General features: G+C 43.7%; 1 protein-coding gene across 1 annotated transcript in view; it reads right to left on the reverse strand.

Moving 5' to 3' along the window:
* TENM2 (teneurin transmembrane protein 2) overlaps nucleotides 1–23,215 on the reverse strand; it is a 1,222,720-nt gene that overhangs the window by 205,061 nt on the left and 994,444 nt on the right. The window contains exon 10 of the mRNA XM_029942895.1: nucleotides 5,743–5,865. Coding sequence (XP_029798755.1) covers nucleotides 5,743–5,865 — 123 coding nt within the window. The remainder of the gene's footprint in view (nucleotides 1–5,742; nucleotides 5,866–23,215) is intronic.

Below are 23,215 nucleotides of genomic sequence, written 5' to 3' on the forward strand. Positions count from 1 at the left end.
CAGCTTTCACCCTGCTGCTGGCCGACTATTTCTTCAGAAATAGATTTCTATCCTGAGCATTCACTGCTCCTATGATGTATTCACAACTTCACACAGCAATAATGATTTTTATAAAATCCTTCAGCACTTGGGACTACATGTGGCCTTTACATCTTTTGAAACCCCAATTTGTCACCTTAGATAAAAACAGCCAACTCTTTGCCACTAGGGATATTAACAGACATTTATATATCTTACCATTCAGGTGAACATGGTTCTGCATTAATATGTAGTTCAGTTTATTAGTGTTATTTATAGCAGCTAAAATTTAATGAGTGGTTATTGTTGGCCATGAAATCTCTTGATATGTTTGTGATTTTTTTCTGGTTTTCAGATTAGAGGACCATGAAAATAAAATGACTTGCTTAAGGTCACACAGCTCTTACGTGGTGGAGCTAGGATCAAATGTCATGTATGACCGCTTCTGGAACCCACATTTCTAACCACTCGCTGACTGCTTTTCAGATCTTGGGCTAAGTACAACACACACAAAGAGGTGTATATTGAAACAAGTGACAGAGACCACCCTCTGGATGTACCAGTAAACTCTGAAAGAGAAATGTGCTAACACAAATGAGAATAATTGCACTAGGGAGGGAGATAGATAATCTTGCTCTTAATACCCATGTCAAGCCATGATGATATCATGTACAACAGAATTTATACAACTTAGAATGGGATTGTGGGTAGCAATCAGAAGCTAAAATCACCAATATGAAGCACATAAGCTGTACTCATATGTAACAAAGGGAGAATAAGATGGCCTCGAGAATGAGAGGAGTTTTTGCATTGGTATGTAGGCTATTGGTGTATTTGCCAGTAGACATGCAGTATTATAATGGTTGGCTCAAACATAACCATCTCTTGCCCTTCTGTGAACTTTACTGACTTTGAAAAAGCCCCATGTAGAGAAGTGATCATTTTGAAACCCTGGGCTGTGTTCATTGAGAGGCTGACAAGAGCCAGAGGAAGAATTACCAACCTCCCTGCTAATCTGGCTCCTAGTACCATGCATTAAGCCAACTAGTAAAAATCATTATGAAGTTTTTGCTGAAAGGGCAAGTGTAGAAAAACATGTTTCTAAACAGAATAACAGTCTTTGCCATTTTTTTCCAACTTGCATACCATCTGGAAATTCTGATTTTTTTTTCAAAGGGTAGGAAAGAAATGTGCTCCAGGCACAAATAAATGTTTACAGCTGAGTTATAAACCGAGAATGGTGGGGCTTAAAACAGACAGGCTGGCAGTGATGGAACTCAAGCTGCAGTGAGACAAATAATGCTGTGGGGAATGGGCCAGCTTGTTTTGCACATTGGCCCTTTTGAATGGGAAGTCTTGCTTCCCACTGACCTCATCAAGCAAATGTGTGGGAAGAAGTCTTCACATCTGGGTTTATTCTAATTCTTAGAAGGTGAAGGGAAAAGATGAAGCAGAACAACTGTCTATCTTGACTTTCTGAAGGCAGCCTTCAACTTTGGAAACTATAACACCTCGTAAGAAGTGGCAGCCCATGGATGCTTGTTAAATGGAGTAACTGAGAGATGGCATGATGATGTCAGTGACAACTAATATTCCTGGATCTCTTATTAAGTGCCTGATGCTACCCACTGTGTTTTACAAGCACTGTCTCTTTTATACTGGATGCCAAGGTTGTGAGGGGTGCCATTTTACAGCTGAGGGAGGGAATTGACTGAGGGAGGACAAATGACCTGCTTATGTTCAAGCAGCTAAGAGATAGAGCTGGCAGTTGTAACCAGTTGGACCAACTCTAGAGTCATATATTACAGATGACCTGTCAATGCATGTTACCCAAAGTATTCCCAACACTTGGTCAAGAAGGAAAGCCTGATCTATTGGGAGTTTGTTCCCTTCTGCTTTGTCTCCTATAATTTATAGTTGCAGAACAGTCCAATGAAGGTAGACATGGGTTTGCAAATGATACAGAGTAGTGGGCAAACTTCCATAGTGGGCCAGATAACAAATACTTTAGGCTTTAGTGGGCTATCTCATCTCTGTTGCATCTACTCCACTCCACTGCTGTAGTGCAAAAGCAGCCATAGGCAATAAATGAATATGGCTGTGCTTCAATAAAACTTTATTTGCAAAAACTCGTGGCTGGCTTGATTTGGTTCATGAGACGTTATTTGCTGACCCCTGATATAGAGGACACCTTGAGTTTAAAATGAGTGATAGGTTTTGAGAATGATCCATGAAATTCTACTTGGGAGTTTATTCTTTCTTAAGATCAGTGCACAAATTGGCTACATGTGATGTGCCCTTTAAAAGCTCTTGTAGTCTTTGCCTCTGGGCCTAGCCAATCAAACTGGATTCCCTTATGTTATCTGACCAGGTCAGAACACTGTATTGAATCTTCGTTCTCAAGGCTTATCTAATCCCAGATCTATAGAAAAAGTGCTCTGTGCTCTTGTAATGAAGATGTATGAGTTCATTGCTTTTAACATAGAAATACACTCGAGACGGTGAGTGATTCTGGCAGTGTGTGGGCTCCCTTTTCTTGATGTGAAACCCAACAACCAAACCAACCACGTTAAGGTTTAATTGAAAGAGAGAAACGAGAAAAAATAAACCATGAACAACAACAAATGTAAAAGGGAAGACAAAGCCCAAAGAACATATTCTCCTAACTAATTAATCAAGTGCTTTGTTTCTACTAACATATCAGAGTGTGTAGGCTGCCCTGTCTATTAGACTCCTTTCCAAATCTGAGCAATGTAAACACTCCTAAAGACCAAGTAATGAAATCTCTATCGATGTGCCATCTTAAATGGAACTCACATACCCTTGTTTTGCTTACATTTTAATTTGCTTCTGCTGGATACTTACCCAGTAATTGCTTAATAAGATTAACCTCCCTGGCAATGTGTGGTGTATGTTGATTAAAACATTATCGGAGTGAAGGATTACCGTATACCACAAAAAAATGGAGGGGGTGTTATTTAATTAACTTATTGCCAATATATCTTGATTGTCTATTTGAAACACTGGAAAACTAGTCGATTGGAATTGATGCAGGTTATCTAAATGTATAGAATTAGGGAGTGGGGAGGAGGGAGGTCACTAGGCAAAGAAATTGAAACCTGAGGTCACTTTTTAAAAAAGATATAGGTGAAATTGAGGGCTGAAGGGGGAGGGGGAAACCGGAATGGGGGTGATGGGCATGGTGGAGGGGACTTGTGGGGAAGAGCACTGGGTGTTACATGGAAACCAACCTGACAATAAACTATAAATTAAAAAAATAAATAAAAGTCAGTAATCCATAAAAAAAATAAAAATAAAAAAGTAAAAAAGATATAGGTGGCTGCGAGAAAATGAAAATATTTCTAGTTATTTTTTAGACCAACCTTTACAACAGTTTAAGAGATCTGCTATCTTAATCATAAGAAAAGTACTATTTTGGTGTTCAGAAAGGAGTTGTTGCCAGTTTTCTTTTAACTTTAAGCAATTTTAAATTCTCACACTTTTTCATAACAGTCCTATTGACAAAATTCATTGGACAACAATTTGGCAACCATTTTTCTGTCTCATAACTCATTTGGAAAATAAGTGGTGATGTTATACAACTTACAAAAGCACACTGCCTCTAAGGGGGAAAATTCTGGTCTTTCCAAAGGCATTGTGGAAAGTGTTTCTTCATTTGTTAATTGAGAGACTGCACTGCACTCTTAGTTAGGACTTGTTCTGTGCAGGGAATCTTCAGTTCTGGTGGTGTGGGATGTTCAAGCTGGGGTGGGAGTTGGAAACAAAGCTTAATCACACATGTGCAGAGTGGCTGACCTTAACTTATGGACATTAGTGTCTATCTGTGAGTGTCTTTGGTAAAGGATGCTATTCATGCAAGAAGCATTTGTATGTAACTTCAGAATGTAGACATACCAAATATATCCCTGTGCCTGATGAGCGAATATGCATATTCACTTTCAAATGTGTGTTCTACTTTCTTCTCAAGGGGCAGGGTGCTGCTAACTTGTAGGTTAAAGGGCACCTAGGGATCAGATGAAGCAGAGACCTCCTAAAGCGGTGTTTCTCCAAGAGCAGCACCATGGACCTCTTGGGCAGGATCATTTTTTGCTGTCCTTTTGTTTAACTGCAATAGCAACCTATCCCTAGGAAATACCAGTTGCACCTCCTCTAACTGTGACAACCAAAGTCTCCAGACACTTGCCAAATGTCTTCTGGGGGCCCAAAACACCCCAAATAGAATCACTGTCATAAAGGAAACGGGAGTTGCTGATGGTGCTGAGTACTGGAGTGAATGGACTACACAAAGGAGGCCAACAAAACTGGCTTTGGGCTTTTTGGTCAGTTAAGGCAGAACATAATCTGTTAAGCCAACATATACTTTCCATTTTTATATCTAGTTTTAGTTACTTGATAATGGAAAGCATATAATTTCATCCTCAGATAGAACTTTTTCATGCTTACATAAAGGTAATTTAGTGTTATGATTAGGATGGATGAGTAGAGCGATTCTTGAAGATTGGATAAAAAGATAAAAAGTTACACTCGATGCCATTTCGACAACTCCAGGAAGAATAATTTAAGCAACAGTAGCATCTCAGGATGACTAACATACACCTCTAAGGGAAGATCAATTCTGGAATCTTCTCTGCGGGAAATCACGGTGCTAAGGAAAGCTCCAGCATCTTGCCCCAAGATGCACAGAGCACAGTCTTGAGTTTAAGTCTGTACCTGCGTACATGTTTGATTGGGGGGAAGTTTCCAAAATAGCCTGGGCCTCAGTTTCCCGGAGGTGATGGCCTTCCCTTTAGAGCTGTTGAAATCAGGCAGTGCTAAGCTTGGTGCACATCAGGTACCCAATAAACGTCATTTCTTTTCTTGTCTATGAACTATCTCCGTGGGGTATTTTAAGAAACAGGGGTAAACTGCCCTGATGTGCTAAGCGGCAGAGTGGAAGAGTCTGTGTTTGGAGAAGCCCTTCCACACCACCTCTCCTGTTTGTGATTTCCTCCTGACTCCAGCACACCCCACCACCGCTGGCTGCTGCTGTTTTTATAATTGCCCCAAGTCCCCACCTCCTCACAGTCCTGTTTTTTCTCCTCCTTCTTAGCACCTTGTTAGCACCTATTTTTTTTCCCCTGCAAGACTATGGTTGCCTGATTGCTTCAATAAACATCTCCATTGTCCCTTTTACTGTTCTGAGAAGAGAAGCTTTGTCAAAACTCTTTTCTATTCTCTCCCAAAGCAGAACAGCTCAGAATCTTTCTCTTTCCTGCCAGGCCTCGCTTCCTCCCTGGGGAGGCTGCCTCTCTCCTCTGGGGAGTGGGCTCTGGTCTAGCGGCACACACTGCCTGCTGCTCTCGGCTTTCTTGATTAGGCAGGACTTTCTCCTGCTGCTGCTGCTGCCTCTCCAGCTGCTGCTGTTGCTGCTGCTTCTGCTCAGGCCTTGGGAGGCTTTCAAGTCGCTCCAGATAGCAGAGGTATGCACATTGCTCTGAGAAGGCAGGGTGCCAACTCTCAGTGACTTCAGCCAAACACAGCTAACAGACAGGAACAGCAAACAGCTTTTAACAGGGGCACCTACGAAAGGCAATGGTTTTGTTCCCCCCTTTCTGTTCCTTTTTGCGTACCTTCCAAGATTTGGATTAGAAAACCTAAACCGGTTGGCGGGAGCTCTGAATTTCCCTGTGACCTCAAGAGGGCAAGCAGCAGCTGTAACCTCACCTTTGCCTCCAGATGGCATTGTTGCCACATCATCGTTTCCTGGTAAGCCGGTCCTTATCCCATTGTTAAAGGTGTGTCCATCTGCCGGCTGCAGTTGCCAATTGAGTCCGAGCAGATGCATTGCTGCAGGAGAGACAAAGTAATGAAAATATGAATAGATAATTCAGCAATGCAAATGTCAAGGGGGAGGGCCAGGTGCCTTTTCCAAGCAACTGCCTTTTAAGGAAGCTGCAGTTCAAAAAAACAGAAAAAAACCACCACCAACAAAACAGCTCACCCCAGGCCTCAGGGATTAGCTAAATACATAAAGGGAGTAGATCTGGGTGGTTAGGTCTCCTCTCCACATGGTGCTATTCCCCAGGGTGGGCGGAGGAGGTGTGGGGGGACCAGAATTCAGACCTTCTGAATGGTGCTACCACAGAGAGTAAAATGCCCCTTTGGAACTACTGTAAAGGAAACTGCTCCGTCACATCCAACCTCTCCCACACTGTGGATGCAGCTGCTTTCAGACTGGGGGTCCAGGGGCATTGACAAGTATAGTTTCTTCCAAACTACTCAAAACAATCGGTGTCAAAAGGAGGCTTCCCAGATGGGACCGGTCTGCTGGGGAGACTGTAGTTGCCCTGAAAGAGCAATGCAGCAAATATTGTCCGTGGCTGGACTGGGCCCCGTAAGCTCATCATTCTAGTCCAAGCTCTCAAACTGCTTTTCCCTTCTACCTCTACTCCTGCTAAGTGGGTACCTTTCAGCCCACTGTGAGAAAGCTTGGGGGTAGTGGTAGAATGGGGTTCTTTCACGAAAATACTACGATGACCCTTTCTTCCCTCTCACACCCTGCACCCACACCCACACTTTCCCAAGGGGACAGAAGGAGCCGGATGCCAAGGTGCTGTCTTTGCTAAGGAGACAAGCATGTCTGTAGGACTCTTCCTTTACTTCCATTTGCACCCCAGACCTCCTACACAAACTTCCTTCGTTTTTTCCTGTCTTCCTTGTCTCTTTGTGTCAGCTCCCTACTCCCCAGGTGGTTCTGCGAGCTCAATTCACCCCATCTCCACGATTCTGGGGGGAGTTGTTTTTACTACATGGAATGAAAGGCAAATCCCAAACACCTGTGTTCTTCCACAGTCCCTATCTAAGAAATGCTTCTTTTGCAGGTAAATAAGGAGTTCACTCCCCTGCACACTGCCCATTCAAACAATAACCGCCATGTGTCTGTCTGGCATTTTAACTGGACATAGGTTGATGCTGTTGCTAGGGTTCCAGCGCTGCAGGAGAGAAAGGGCTGTTGACAGGGAAAGGTTCAGGGCATGATGCGGGAAGGGAGAAACAATTAACCACAGGAAACACAATTAACAATGCTTAGGAAATTGTTCACACGGCAATTAATTCTGCATGCCTACCACCACTTAAAGTCAGGCTGCATTCTATTAAGGTTAAAAACCTATCTTCAAACAATACAGCTCAGACTGATGGCCGCAGATTAAGGTGCCATGGTGTCCCTGTGTGTAGGTCTGCTTCATTTTATTTTATTTTTTTGCATACTTCCCCATCTCAGAGCCACACTCCCCCCCCCACCAATACATTACTTTGAAGTGTAAGGCAACTCTTTGAGATGATAAATACTAATAAGAATAAGTGACATTTACTGTACACTTTCTGTCAGGTAACACCTAATTTTCTCCTGCCGTTTATCCGTTATATGTAGGTCACTCACTTGAAGAGACCGGATTCTATTGCCTCAAATAATGACATATTTTCACTGTACAGAGGTCAGGAAATGAGAACTAATCGTGGCTGCTTCAAGATAACGATAGCTTCTGATTTGTAATTACCAGGTGAAGGGAGCCAAGGAATTAGCTATTTTAAAATGATTCCTTTTTTTTTTTATGCTGCTGTTGGGTTCTTGGGGCTTGCCTTGGGCCAGCCTGCTGCTGCAGTGGAGGTGTGGCTCTTTCATGGAGGGTGTCCCTGTGTTTTAAGATAGACAGACAGGTTCTGCTGGTGCAGCTGGGCTCAGGACTAACAGCTAAAGCTTTGAGTTTTGCATCTAGAGAAGGAAGTGGGAGTCTATCAAGCAAACATGACAATCTGACCAATGCCCCATCAGTGTGAATCTCTTTTCAAAGCTGTTCCCCTCTTCGAACACCCGGTCTTGGCTCTCCAAGGTGAGGCACATACTCCCACCTCCAACTTTGAGAGAACAAACAGCAAGCAGACAATACCCTCATCTTACTGCGCATAAAGAGGGCATTCATGAAACTGTGTTCTGTTTGTAGAAATGCTCACCCCTCCTCTTGTTTTGGGTTCCATAGCCTCTCTTTATTAAAAAAAAAAAAGAGTATTCTGAAAACAAGATGATGAGAAATAGGGTGAGAAGGATCAGGGTCAGAGGAGACAAATAACTGCTCAGACAACTCCCAGAAGTGAAAAGAAAATACAAAAGTGAGATGCAGATGGGAAAAGGGGAAAAACCAAATCTGCTGAGTGTAAGCTCTGTCCTCCCGGCAGAAGCGAGGCAACAAAAATGAAACTCATGTTTGGGCATATTTTCTGTTGTTGAATTGAATGTTAAGTAAATAAGTGAGAATTCTATCAGGGGCATAACCACCTTCTTTTGTTTTTTGGGAGGGAGGCTGAAAGAGGCTTTTGTTCGTACCATTTTTTTTTCTTGGTCAGCTATTCCTTCTTTTTTCCTTGAGTAAGAAAATGAGAATATCTTTCTGGCCTATGGGGATGGACTAAAGTGTCCTTAGGATAAAGAAGACCCAGGAGAGCTGTAAAGTAAATGAGTTTCCTGACTAATGAGAACTCTGTTTCTTATTCTGCTACTGAATTGCTCTATGGCTGGGGCTGAGAAATCCGTGTGTCCATCAATCTCTCCCTTCACCTTCTAAAAATGTTTTCCTTTACAGGTAGAATAATGGCTACTGAGGGCCCGAGAGAGGTCAAGCATCCACAACACCCCCGAAGATCTAGCAGAGTGTCTTTAATATAGAAGGTACTCCAGAAATGTTTATCAGAATAGATAATGACACATGGAGTTAGACATAAGGGGTTGGAATGTAGGACCTTATACTCTCACAAATCAAACATGTGTAATACAGAGGCATGAAGGGTGAACTACACCAGTGCTGGCAGCAATAGGGACGAGCCTGCAAAGAGAAGCTATTTTGGGTATTAGTGTTATCAGCGCCTGCTGCTGGTCCTGGAACCCCTTCTATGGCCAGCACTATAGGAGCCATGCTGCCGATGTTACCTTAATCAAGATGCGTGGCTGACATCTCTGGTTGGTACTATCCCAATCCCCATTTCAGAGATGAAGAAACTGTGGACTATGAAGTTTGATCACTGGGGGATTTCAGAATCAGAGGAAGCTAACAGTGGGAAGTGGTTATCTGCTTCATTTTTCATAGTGATCTGGGTACAAAGTCTGCTTTACAGTGGGATCTCAGCAAACCTGGTCCTTTGCTCAAAACTCATGATAATCTCACTGTGGCCTTAGGAATGACCATTTTCTATATTCAGCACCCCTTTCTGAAGGGCTGATATCTCCTCATCTTGTTGAATTCAGATGTGGCCATATGACCCAGCAGCACGCACTTTGCATACCTTTTTTCCTTCGGCCACATGGTCAACCTGGGTCTTGAGGGATGACAACTTGGCTCAGAGCCATGGTTGACCTGGCTCAACCATGTGGGAAAACACAGAATGAATAAAGAAATAAACTGTTACAGTTATAAGCTGCTGGGAGTTTGGGGTTCTGTGTTTTAACAGCATTCCTGAGACTTCCCTAACTGATAAGTTCACTTGCAGTAGCCCCAACTCTTCCACTTGCCTTCCTGGTGGGTGCCTTAAACTACAGAATAGTACCGAACCTTATATACACCATGCTGTTTTTTATACATATATGCCTATGATAAAGTTTAACTTATAAATTAGGTACAGTAAGAGATGACATCAATGACCAAAAATAAAATAGAATAATAGTACAAATATACTGTAATACAAGTTATGTGAATGTGGTCTCACTCTCAAAGTATCTTCTTATGATGCTGTGTGACAATAAAATGTCTATGTGATAAGATGAAGTGAGGTGAATGACGCAGGCATTGTGACAACAGTGTTAGGCTACTGCTGACCATCTGACCATACGGCCGAAGGAGGATGGTCCGCTTACCGTGGCTGGCCGTGGGTCACTGAACTGCAGGTAAGGGGGAGACCGCCACGTAAGTAAATTAAGATACTCCATTTTTATACAACAGAGCTCTGTGCGTTCCTTGAAGTTACATATTTATTGAGTCAGGATCCTTTCTAAAGCCCAGCCAGGAAAAGTTAGGACCACTACATACTTAAGGTCTCCACATTCACTTCTATGAACAACAACAACAACAGAAATAGCTCTTTAAATATTATGTCACGTATATCCATCTGTGACGCACTCTGATTTGAACATAGAAAGTCTCAAGATTTTGTGATTTCCATCGTAATGCTGGCATCATCAACCTATGTTTTCTCCCACAAGACCTTCTGGATGCAGTGGGGTGGTGGTCCCCTCTCTCACTCCCCATAAATGCTCTAGCAGCTCATCCCAAAAGGTCCTGTTCAGACCATTCGAGGGTCAGAAGTGAAATGAGTTTGGGAGGTCCTCTCCCTGATGTGACACACCACCATCGACGGCCCAAATGCACAATTTATCATGACTTGACAGGCTCTGCTCCAGAGAGACGCTCAGACGGAACAACGGGGCTCCGTGGGTCAGCAAGGATGGAACAGGGAGGAGTTCATGTAATCCAGGTGGCAGCTGGGAAATCAGCCACTAAAAACACAGTAAGTAGCGAAACTCTGAAAGTGTCTCCCGGGCTAATTGGAGAAAAATTTCACCAAGAGCTGAAAGTGAACCAAGGCAGGATGGACAGACCACACACAGATCCTAGATTTCAGCAAGAATAATAAACAGACCTTCTTGGAGTTAGGGTGATAGTTCCTTAGTGGAGATGCCTGTTTTTGTGCCAGATGGGCTTTAAAAGAAATACTGAGAGGAAACCAAGTGAAGATTAAGGGTTGGTTGCAGGTAACAGGATTCCCCAGCAACCACAAGGACAGGAGATGTAGGCCTTGAAAAGTGGCAGCTTGGAATGGGGGTTGTCTGACATAGTAATTAGGGTATGTGTGGGCCCTGCTGGGTGCCACTTACAACCTTCCATGTTCATTGGCTGGCAGAGGATCAACCTGACAAGAGAGTCAATCAATATGTCAGCAGCGCTTCTCAGAGTGCTGCTCAGCCCCTGCTTGTCAAAGAGGGCAAACACGGGGGCCACGGATGCTCTGTGTTTGCTGAGCAGGCCTCCAGGAGCAGGGGGTATCTTTAAAGATCAGGCTTGTCGATACATAACTGGAGGAACAGATTGGGTTTTCCCTTTGAAAATGGAAGGCTTGAGGCCAAGCAGAGCTTAGGAAGTGGGAGGAGGGAGGCTTGCCTGCTGGGTCTTGTGGCTCAGCATGTGGTCAGATTCACAAGGGCCTTAGAGATGATGGCAAAGCTCCTTCAGAGACCAGAAAGGCTGGGACTCCCTGCGCCGCATCAGCCAATTTAGTCAACAATGCCAGGACTCCCATGGGAAGTGTAGCCAATTCCTCAAGTGCCACTGCTGAGAGGAGAGAACTACAGCAGGATAATCAGGGCTCAAACGCACCACTGCTAACCCTGAACTTGCAAAGGAAATCTGCAAAGGCACTTTTGTAAGCTGTAGTGAAAATTAACACATGCAGATGAGCCACCTCCATGAGAATAGTGACAATTAACATTTATTTTGGCAAAGCACCAGGTACCAGGCTAATTACATTAATTGCATCATTTTATTTATTACTCATCATTCAGCAAATATTTACTGAGCACCTACTGTGTGTTAGGTGTGTTCTAGGTTCCAGGAATAAAGGAGTTGACAGAGTTCCTTGCTCTCATGGAACTGACATTCTAGTGGGAGACATAGAAACCAAACACACACAAGTGAAAAGTAGAGGATTAATAGGGTTAGAGATGCCAGGGCCCGGGGGCGGGGGGTAAGTAATTCAGTTTTTTGTTTAGATGTAGACCAGTCAAGGATGGTGTCTGATAGGTAACATTTGAGCCAAAGCCCAAAGGGAGTGAGAAAGCAATTCATGCAGAGATGTGGTGGAGTATTGAGGTTGGAATGGGATCAGTGGGAAAGGAGAGTGCAAGTGCAAGGTGGTAGGGAAGGTGGGTGGTGGGGAGTGGGTGCCTTTGGAGAGACTTTGCCGTATATCTAGGTGAGATCAGGTGAACACTGGAGGATTCTAAAAGTATTTATTTCCATTCTTAGTGACGTGGTAACGTAGTCTACCACCGCTTCAAGATAAGAATATTGAAGGTTAGGGAGGTTAAATCATGCGCCCAAGAAAGATCACACAGCCAGTAACCAGTAACCAGGAAATCTGTAAGTTAAACCCAGACACATGGAACTGCAGAGTTAGAACTCTCAACCCATGTCCTGCCCTGTTAGTGACTTACTCAAGACTTCTCACTGGAGGCCATTAGGCTCCTAATTCTCTAAGCGAACCACTACTTAGCAAAGACTGCACAGGGCAGTGGGCTACAGAATTACTTACAAAATACTGTCAAGGCTCACTCAGCAACAGATACCTCCCTTTGTAGGCAGTCATTAGTCCGCTAATAAATCTGTCCTTGGTCAGCGACCAGCTTGCTATTTAACTGAAAGGAATCACAGCCGTCAATAGAAAATAAATCTGTTTGGCAACCTCAGTTCTCAGTCAGGCAAGCTAACAATCAATATGCTTGGTGACTTTTTCCTTGGTCAGTTTGTTTATCATCCTTTGGGGATGTGCTTGAGTGCAGGGCCCGTTCCTCAAAGAGGAGGGGCCCACTGCAGTGGATTAATGGTACCCTTTTTAGGAACGCTGTCAGTGCCAAAATTACCTTCTGGTAAAAGAAGAGATACAAACAGAACCATGTGGGATAACATTCTCTGAAATGCCTTAAGTCTTAAAGGAGTTTAAAAAATTTAAATATAAAGGAGTTAAAAAAATCCCTTTCCAACTGCCTCGGTGGAGTGATTTCTCTTATTCCCCTCACCCACCCCCAGTGTATTGCAATACTCTGAATGGAATGAATTTTCAAAGCACTGCAGGGAAGTTATGGCCACAAATCCCTTTACTAGTAATGGAATTTGTGTACCTATCTCCCAAGGATGCTCTGTAAAGTTACTTGCCTGTGTCCAACTTCTAGTTGGCAGCTTCCAAAATGGTTGCAAAGCTTATGACCCAGGAATGACACGGAAGGGGAAGAGTGAGTCACAGATAGGATACTAGAATCCTGACAGGACCAGTGGAAATGAGAGGGGGCTTTGGAGAAATGCACCTGCATTCACACCTCTATCTGCACTCTCTGATCTTCCAGCCGTGGTGCGAAAACAGGGATTTTGTTTCTGCCTTCCTAATGTTAGTCCCTTGCAGAAGCAGAGAGGCTCTCTGTCCCCTCCTGCACATCTGCCATGGGAACAACGTGACAGTTGCGTGAGGCAGCTCCGAGACCAGGGAGCAGTGTGTTCTCGAGACAAGAAGAATCCACACGGAGGGACCAGCGCATTAATCTATTCTCATGACAGGCTCAGGATAGTACAGCAAGTGGCAAGTGGTACGAGATTAATCAATTCCTGTGTTTGGGGGGAAACAAATGGGGCTTCTTGCAGCTTCTGGATGCACGGGCCCCCAAGCTGGGGTGACTCTGCCCTTGGAGACCCCTTACGCCCGCTGCTGTGTGCTGTAGGTGGTAACTTTGGATGCCGTGGGTATGTGGTGTCTGGTGTGCTCAGGTGACCTCTAACAAGGCCCATTGCTCTCAGCATCACCGGGCGGATCAATATGTGAGACAGACACACACGCTCACAGCCACTGTCTGTTCCTTGCGCACAGTCTCCAGGAATGTACCCTGGAGGGCTGGCGATGCTGGCGATGCTGGCCGGGCATCCCATTGTCCACTGAGCCAGCTTATCCTCAGGCAGATAAACACATGCCCAGAGCCATTCGCCACACAGGGTATCATTTCCCACCCAGACGACTCCTTTCCTGCCACTATTTTTCCCAGGAAAGAAATAAAATAAAAGCCTTTCTTTCTCTAAGAAAGGACCCATGTGATCAACATACCTTTAGAGAATGATAATATCGGTAGGTTTTATTCAGCAAATAAATCATGGTCTCAGATTTTAAGAGCTTTTGTGATAGCAAAACACATTCCCGCAATCCGCACACATACACCTAAACGCATCTTTCTTCTCCCTCCGAAGCTTGTCATTCAGTGTTGACAACCCAAACAATATTTGTCTTTCTTTAAAGAACAGCACCCAGCAGCCCTGTTAAAGAGGGGGCCGGTCCACAAGACTACTTACTACAAAGGGAAGGCGATGCAGGCTGCATGCAGCATGTGGCCACCGGAATCATAGGAAGCAGACATTATGAATGTTTTAGAGGATAAGATGTCATATCGATTGGTAGATGTGCAGTGTGTGCTGGAACAAAGAGGGGAAACTCTCCTGTGGAAAATAGGCTTTGCAGGAAGTCGTGGTGAGGGGGGTCAGGGACGTGGCAGTTGGGGCACTGGCCATACTCCCAGGGCACATTTCTTTCCTCTGCTGTAGCAAATGAAGAAATGAAGGATCTGGACTCGTTCCCCTTCCTGAGTCCCAGGCACCCCCCATCAAACTGCTTCCAATAAGCCCTCTGATCGAGCTGTGGAGCCTATAGTCAAGAAGCCAGAAGCAAACGGCAAAGCCAGAGATGCCTTAGGAATGGGGTGAAAGAGGAACCATCCCCCTATCCTGGGTCTCTGAGACAAGAGACCTGATTCCCGTCAGGGTTTAAATACCCACGCTACTACTCATAAGTGGATGACCTTGTGCAAACTAATTGACCTCTTTGAGCTTCACTTTTCTTAGCTAGAAGAAACATTTAGCATTTTTATAAAGTACTGACTCAGTGCCTAACATTGTGTTAAGAGCTTAATATGCATTATCTAATTTGCCCTTTACAAGAAGCCTAAAGTAGGTACTATTATTCTCCCCATTTTACAGATGAGAGACTGGAGGCAGTATCAGAAATTCATACTGACACGGCTGCTAGGTGGGGCAGCTGTTTATAGAATCAAGCATGTACTTTCAGTCACTAAGGGAAGAGGGTGAACAAACTGACCTTATAAGGTGCTGTCAGTACAAAGGAGGCAGGAATCCATGAGTATCGAACACAGAGGAGGCACTCAAGAACTGTGTCTCACTGGGGCCCCTGGGTGGCTTAGTCGGTTGAGCCTCCGACTTCAGCTCAGGTCATGATCTCACGGTTCATGGGTTTGAGCCCTGCATCGGGCTCTGTGATGACAGCTCAGAGCCTGGAGCCTGCTTCATATTCTGTGTCTCCCTCTCTCTCTGCCCCTCCCTGCACATGCTGTCTCTCTCTCTCTCTCTCTCAAAAATAAATAAAACATTAAAAAAATTAAAAAAGTGTCTTACTTTCTCCTGGATCTTGGGTCATTTTGTCATTACCACAAGAGCCATTGTGACTAATGTTTAATTGAGCTCTTAACATGTGCTAGGGACAAATTTTATCAGGTGTGTATATTATTCTCCCATTTTGCAGATGAAGACATTGAGGCTCAGAGAGCTGGAGTAACATGCACCTGGTAAGTGGTAGAGAGGTGTGACTTGAACCTGAGCCATGAAACCTAACGTCTGAGCATCACGCCATTCCAGCCCACAGCCAGACAAATTTCAGCTCCAAGCACCTGTGAAGACTAGGCATGTTTATTCATCTAGATATTCTTCCCCTATTTGTTAGAATCACCTTTCAGAGAAACCTTTTTGGTTTCTTTTTCTGAATCACATCAGAATGGGAGAGTCACAGTCTTGATGGGCTCAAAGATCGTCTGGTCTGGCCCTTGTACAGATAGTGACCTTGATCCTCACTTAGGTGAAATGACTTGCCCAAGGTCATGATGACCAATGACTGGCTAAGCCAGGATTTGGAACTTGGTCTCCTAACTTTTTGTCTGGTGCTCTCTCTACTGTCCTTTTCCATCTCCTTAAAGAATGAAGAATGCTGAGGCCAATGTGCAAGGCAATGCCTTATCAGAGAACCTGAGGGGACCTCAGCAAAGCCTCCTTCTCTCACCCATTTAAGATTTTTATTACTACTATTTGCAAGGTCAGGGATGAGCAAAAATAACCTGTTTATAGACTAGTCAACAAAAGAGGTATCATGATCCTTCCCAATCCTGACTTCATTACATTGGGTTTCTATGACAAATTACTTCTCCTGGAGGAGCTCATTCACAACGAGAAACTAAAATCACCATTTTTCTAATTCTACCTGGTCCAAGGATGCCATGGTCGATACAGACACAGCTCCCTCCTGCACAGAAGCTGGGCAATATTTCAGGAGTGAGAAATGAGTTAAAGAAATAAGGATGCTGAGCAAATCCTGTATGTAATTCTCATGTCAATATGGTCATTTGTTCAGCAAAGCTAAATTAGGCACACGGGGAGGCTGCTAGTGTTCTTTTCAATTTTTAATTTTTGACATGGTTCTCTCAAGGATTTTTTTTCTAACTCAGAAATAAAAAATCTTGTATTAGCAAATTGGGCTTGATCTTTCTCTTAACTGGTTTTTAGTTAAGCAGATTTTACATGCCTAACCTGAAACATTTTAGACTTGATTCTAATGGAAAGAAACATTGTATTAAAAGAAATTAGTTCTCTCTCTCAGAGCCTGATGGCACAGGGGGAAATAAAAACCTCAGAAATATGGTAGTCCTGGTTCTCTGATATGTTTAACATAACAGGGTCAACTTCTTACTGAGAGAAAGATTATCTGGAAGAAAAAGAAAAAAGGATACTTTCTTTTTGGAATGCAAGCCACCTGTATCCCTAAAAAAAGAACTACATTTTCATCTGCAATTAGATAAATGACACAATTAGACTTATTTTGAGTTTGTGAGAATTTACTTAATAGAGCTAATTTGAGGGGTTTTATGTGATACTCAAGACCCACACATTTCTTTCCTGCTGAAAGTTCACATTTCTCTCAACAGGTAGCAACATTGTAACTGCTGTGTCACTTTTGGCTTATACAAAGCACTGTGATGACAGCACAAAGACATTCGACATTGTTCTTTATTAACCTCCCTCCTCTCTTTGGCTCGTGCTCCCCCATACCCCCCAATTTCTAGACGGTATAATCCAATTCACCTCTAGGTGGGGGCTGGGGTTTCCTCTGATCTCAGCCGGGGAAGAGAGATCCTCCCTGTCTGCACATTCAGAGCTCAAGAAAGGTGAACCATTTGTGAAATTCCCCGGCTTGTTTTTATTACTTAGTTCTTTTAGGCTTAAGTTTCTAAATGTGTCCCCTTCTGGTCTTATCTAGTTTCAGTTAATCTTTAATATAGGACATTAAGGCGGTAGGTATTTTATTTTCCCTATTTTACAGACACAGCAACTGAGGCTTATTGCAGATATACAACACACTCACGGTCGAGAGTTGCCAGTTGTTATCGTCTTTAAAATTTTGTTAAATCTGGCATCCCAATCTCATAGTTACAACTAATTCCCAGAAGCACCACTTTCCTTCTGCAGCTCCAGGAATAGTCGCCTAACCAGCGTCCTCAGACCCTCTGAGCTTCATTCCAGAACTGTCAGAAAGAAATGCCCAGGGGAACCAGAGTTGGGTCTAACCTCTGAACTTCTCTGGTTCTCTACCCAGAATGTCATTTGCATTCTGCTTCTGGTCCAACAGAAATAGGACACAAGCCACATATGTCATTTAAAATTTTCCAGTTACCACGTTAGTAATTAAAACAAATTTAATACTATATTTTTAAACCAAATATATCCAAAATATTATCAGTTCAGTACGCATTCAACATAACAACCACTAATGAGGTAATAGACATTTGTTTTGCACTATGTCCACCCAATCTGATTAGTGTTTTACACTTAGAGCATATCTCAATATAGATGCTAAATTTCAGTGAATAAAATAAAATGTGGTCCTTCTAAAACAATAAAATGTGTTAAATAAATATTTTCTACTGCTTCAGTTTTAAAATTTGAATTAAGTACAATGACATAAAGTGAAAAATTCTGTTCTTTAGTCACACTGACCAAGTTTCAAGACATATGTGGCTACTGGACAGGCTACTGTGGCTTTGTAGAGTTCTCCTAGGCTCCTCTTCTCTGTGCTCCCAGGATATTTTGTACCCATATCTCTCACAGAATTTATGGCTTTATTTTGTGTGTGTGTGTGTGTGTGTGTGTGTGTGTGTGTGTGTGTGTGTCTGTTTATTTTTGATGAGGGCAGAAGGAGCAGAGCGAGAGGGGACAGAGGATCCCAAGTGGGCTCTGAACTGACAGCAGAGAACCCAATGCAGGGCTTGAATTCATGAACCATGAGACCATGACCTGAGCTGGCTGGATGCTCAACTCACTGAGCCACTCAGGCACTCCAGCATTTATGACTTTAAATGGTAATTACTTATTTACTGATCATCCAACCTGCTCCCAGCCAGGAGCACCTTGATGGGTGAGAGTGAGTCTTCATCTCCCTTTTTTGAATTTGCCCCAGGAACCAGCATTAGGTCTAAACACAATGGCATTCTTTGTTGTTGTTGTTGGTTTTTTTTTTTTTTTTTTTTGATACAGAGAGAGAGACAGAGCATGAGAGGGGAGGGACAGAGAGAGAAGGAGATACAGAACCGGAAGCAGACTCTAGGCTCTGAGCTGTTAGCACAAAGTCTGACATGGGGCTTGAACCCACGAACGTGATATCTGACCTGAGCCAAAGTCGGAGGCTTAGCTGAAGTCGGGGGCTTAGCCGACTGAGCCACCCAGGCACCCCTAAACACAATGGCATTGAGAAATAGTTCCAAAATGAAAGAATGGTTTGGAAACTTGTGTTTAAAAACATCTCATTAATTGGATCTTACAGTGTACCAGGCTAAGAGGGGTAACGGTAATAGTAATAAGCAATAGGTATGGAATTCTGACATTGTGCCAGGTTCTCTGTTCTTATCTGCTTTTGAAGCACTTCTCATTTGATCACTACCCCCTGCCCCCAGTCACCCTTGAGGGTGGAACCATTATTCCCATTTTCCAGATGAGAAAATGAAGGCTTAGAGAGATTAAATGACATGCCCACTCGCACACAGCTGCTAAGTGCCAGAGCCAGGTGTGCTTAGAGGCATCTTCACCCCCAGCCAGAAGGACTTCCCTTACCTCAGTCTTCAATTACCACGTTCATGACTTTTACTAAAGCTGAGTGCCACTTGCACTAGTACGTTCTTCCCACATTTAAAAAGGAGTCCCCCCTTTTAAAACTCGAATCCATTTAGCCTCATGCCAAAATAGTATCTGTGAAATAAAATGCTTGATGTATTAGTTACAAGGCTTTGTGATACACTCAGGTAAACATAACTACTGAAGTAAAGCAATGTGCCCCCATACCACATAAGGTCATACCCTGCTGGTGGTGCCAGTTGTATGTATGTATGTTCACGTTGGGGAAACGTGAACTTGTAACTTTTGTCTTTCTCTGCCCATAGGCCAAGCATTATTTCTGTGTTTTCTGTCCTCAGTGGCAGTCTAAGAAAGGGAGTAGCAGTAGAGGAACAGGCTGGAAGAAAGGTTCCCCATGCCTACCTTGTATTTCTACCTGCATAAAATCAAAACACAAGACCTAACCTCCCACCCCTTCCACCTTGTGGGTTTTTCTTCAATTCTTCAGGGTCAGAGGACAAACACTGCCAGGGAGGCTACATCCACGGAGTCAGTCCTTCCTGCTGAGAGAGTTCCTATCTTATGCTAAGTGATGCCAAGAGAGTCTGGAATCTGTTAGAAGGCAAGAGCCCCATCCTCCCCACCTGCCCTTTTCCCAACCCTGTGGGGGATGAGCTCCATAGCCCACATCACCACAGATGTGTTCTTGGCATTGCAATTTCTACTTATTTCATAAATCCACCAGCAATCATTGAGCACCTACTATGCCTCAGATACTGCAAACCCTAAACGCAATTTTCAGTAAGAATAGCAGCCCACACTAATATAGTGCTGACTGTATGCTAGACACTGTTCTAAAAACTTTAAATATATAGACATGAAATTGCCATTTCTGATAGATCAACTGTGATAGATTATCAGTAGTTTTACATGGTCCAACTTAAATATATTAATCACTGAATACAATAGCTCTGAAGACAAATACTTTATTATACCCATTTAGAGCTGAGGAAAGTATGGGGGAGAGATTAAGTAACTCGCTCAAGGTCATTCTGTCAATAGTGGTAGAGCTGGGCTTTGAACTTGGGGACTCTGGCTCAGAGCTCTTAACTGCAATGCTTTCTGCCTCCTGCAGCACAAGTATCAAAACTGAATGCTGTCTTGTACTTAAAGGCTGGACTCTATATTTCAGGCATATTGGGCAAATCATACTTTTTATGAAAACAATAGAACATGGTAGCTAGAGTAGCTTTGAAACCAGACTGGTCTAGGCCCTGGCCCTTTATATCTGTGAGGCTCTCGGAAAGTATGTTTGGATATTTGATCTCGTGGACCCTCAGTTCCCTGATCTGCAAAGTGGGGGTGTTAAAACTCCCTAGCTCACTGTGGGTTTGTCGTGCTAAATGAAACAAGGCAGGCAAAGCACTTAGCTCGCCTGGGGACACAGTGAAGAGCTCAGCCAGCAACAGTTGCTGGTGGACTGGTCAGAAATAACATTGTCCACCTGGAGAAAAGTTTCTTTCAGATTCCAAACAGCTAGGCTACAAGCAAATAGTCCATTCTTAAATTGGAGATGGCTTGCCTTCTGCATGAAAACTACAGAATCCCATGTCGGAAAACTGGGATCACGTCTTCCAGACTCATTTTACAGAAGAGGTTACAGAGACCTAGAGGGGTTAAATACCTCGGCAGGGAGGCCGCGCATCATTTTTGAGAAGCACAGATCCCTGATCTCATTCGCTTCTACCTTACTGCACTGACTTGAAGCTGTCCTTCTGGAGTGATGCTTTAAAGAGGAGTCTCAGACCTGCTGACCTGAATCACATATTTCGGGCACGTGTGGTATCACTGGCAGCACTAAGCAGCGGCTGGGAGGTACAGTTGGGGTGGGAATGGGAATTCTTAATGATTTCCACCAACCTTCTCCAAAGCAACCACAAATACACAGCTTCTAAGTAAAAACTGTGTATTTGCTATGTAAATGAAGCTTCAAGAAAAGACCCGAAATCTCTTTCTCTACTCAGATCACCACCTTGAATCCTCTTCTATGTTAATATTTTAGAGAACCACTGCATAAAAACACATTAAATGGCAATATTTTCTGCATTTAACCTGATACCTGCAAATTCGGGGTGCTCATGTGACGAGCCGTGGCCCTGGAACAGGACAAAGGCCTGTGTCACGTGGGAGAGCGTTAATAAGCACTTCCTAGTCTGTTATTCTGTGCCTGGTGCTGAGCTAGGCTCTGGGGGTGCAGGGATGACCAAGACAAGGTTGCTCTCAAAAAACTCAGTCCTGGCCAGTGGTTTCAGTCTGTGGGTTCCCAGACCAGCAGAATCAGCATTCCTTGAGAACTTGTTAGAAATGCAAATTATTGCCCCCCTTTCCAGACCAGCAAATCAGAAACTCCAGCAGGTGTGGGACCCATGTATCTGTGGATTGAAAAGGCCTGTAGGTGATTCTGATGAACTCTCAGGCCTGTGAACCACTGGTATTGTGTGAAGTCAGGCTGAGGGCAATTAGGGAAAGGTAACATGAAGGGAAAAAACAAGCTCCCCTTGTCTATTTCCAGGAAGGTGGAGCAGGTGAGAGAGCCTGAACCCTCCCCTCCAGGTGGTCTCTGCCAACAGGGGTAGGATGTCAGAAACAGTCTGAAAAAAGCAATAGGGAAAAGAGACATTCAAGCCAGGGTAGAAAGATGGGGGGAAAAATGCTAGACCCAGACTTGGGCTGAAACAAAGTGGTAAAGCAGGTAAAGTTTCTTCTTAGCATGTCTGCTCCCCTTTCAGTACCTGGTCTGCCTGTCCAAGACAGTTATCAGAGAGACTCACTGCCACCTCCAAAATCAGCAGTTCCACTTGTATGAATGCTTTCCCATCATGTTGGAAGTTTCCTGGACTCCTATCCACTTCTCTCAGAAGTGTGCTTTCCAAACTATCAACCACTTCAAAAGAACTTTAAAAAAATCTGTTGGAACTTGATATGTGAATTCATCCACAGCTTTCCCAAGCTCTCATTTTCTACCATTAATGGATGTGCAGTTATAGAGAAGATTAATGATTTAAGCCAAATATATAAACTCTAGAGGTAGAGATTTTAGGCATGATGCCAATTAGGGCAGGGGAGATATTTTTAGAGAGAAGGTATTTTAGACAGTGGCTCATGCAAGAAGGGCAGGCTCCCCCCTCTACTCTGGTTAGCTTTGGCTATGGAGGTGCTGACCAGGTGCAGATGGGCCTTGGAGGATCTCTGATCTGTTTGCCAGAATGACTGCATCCTCTTCCTTGCCATCAGACACAGAGCCACCTAAAGCCAGATGATCCACTCGAGTAGTTGTGGTGGAGGCATCTTATTGTAAATACCTGTCTGTAAGCACTCCCATGGCAAAGTCCTTTTTTGTATAGTCCATGAGGCTGAACTCAAGAGTTTGAGCTATGTATTATTAGTTTAGGAATATTAGGGATTAGCTTGACCTAACTTAAGCAGAAAAGGGAAATTATTGGAAGGCTGTTAAGGTAGCTCATGGAAGTGAAGGAGTAGTTGGACAGTCAAGCCCTGCCTTTATTCTCTGTCAATGCACTCTCTCCAAGAGATGGGGACAATGGCCATAAGGAACACCAGACTTATATCCCCATGCCCTTGGGCCACTGAAGAAAAGAGAGCTTTGTTTTTCCATATTCATGTATAGGCATCTTGGGCAAGGATTCTGGTGGTCTTGGCTAGGGGCCAGTGGCCTTCCTTGGGCCAGTCATTGTGGCCAGGAAGGTAAGATGAAACTGTGAACCCTGTCTAGGTGCAGGATCTGACACAAAGAAAACATGGCTACCAAGTAAAGTTGCCAGATTCAGCAACTTAAGGAATTCATCAGAAAATTTGGCTAGAATCAAATTGTGAGTCCACTCTTGCCAAAATACAAGCTGCCAGTTAAATTGGAATTTCCCATGCAATATTTCAGGCATACTTATACTAAAAGCATTATTTGTTGTTTGTCTAAAACTCAAATTCAACTGAGCATCCTACATTGGATCTGCCAACCCTATCACCAAGGGAGACTGATGTGAGTAGTTATTCAGGTTCCCGATGTATCTACAACCAGTTGTTTAAAACCTTGAAGAAGTACAGAGTTCTTTCTAGAGGAAAGCACTGCCCATGTCCAGAGGTACCCCTGAGCCCCTTCT

The sequence above is a fragment of the Suricata suricatta genome, chromosome 6 (genome assembly GCF_006229205.1).
Source record: "Suricata suricatta isolate VVHF042 chromosome 6, meerkat_22Aug2017_6uvM2_HiC, whole genome shotgun sequence".
Taxonomy (NCBI): Eukaryota; Metazoa; Chordata; class Mammalia; order Carnivora; family Herpestidae; genus Suricata; species Suricata suricatta.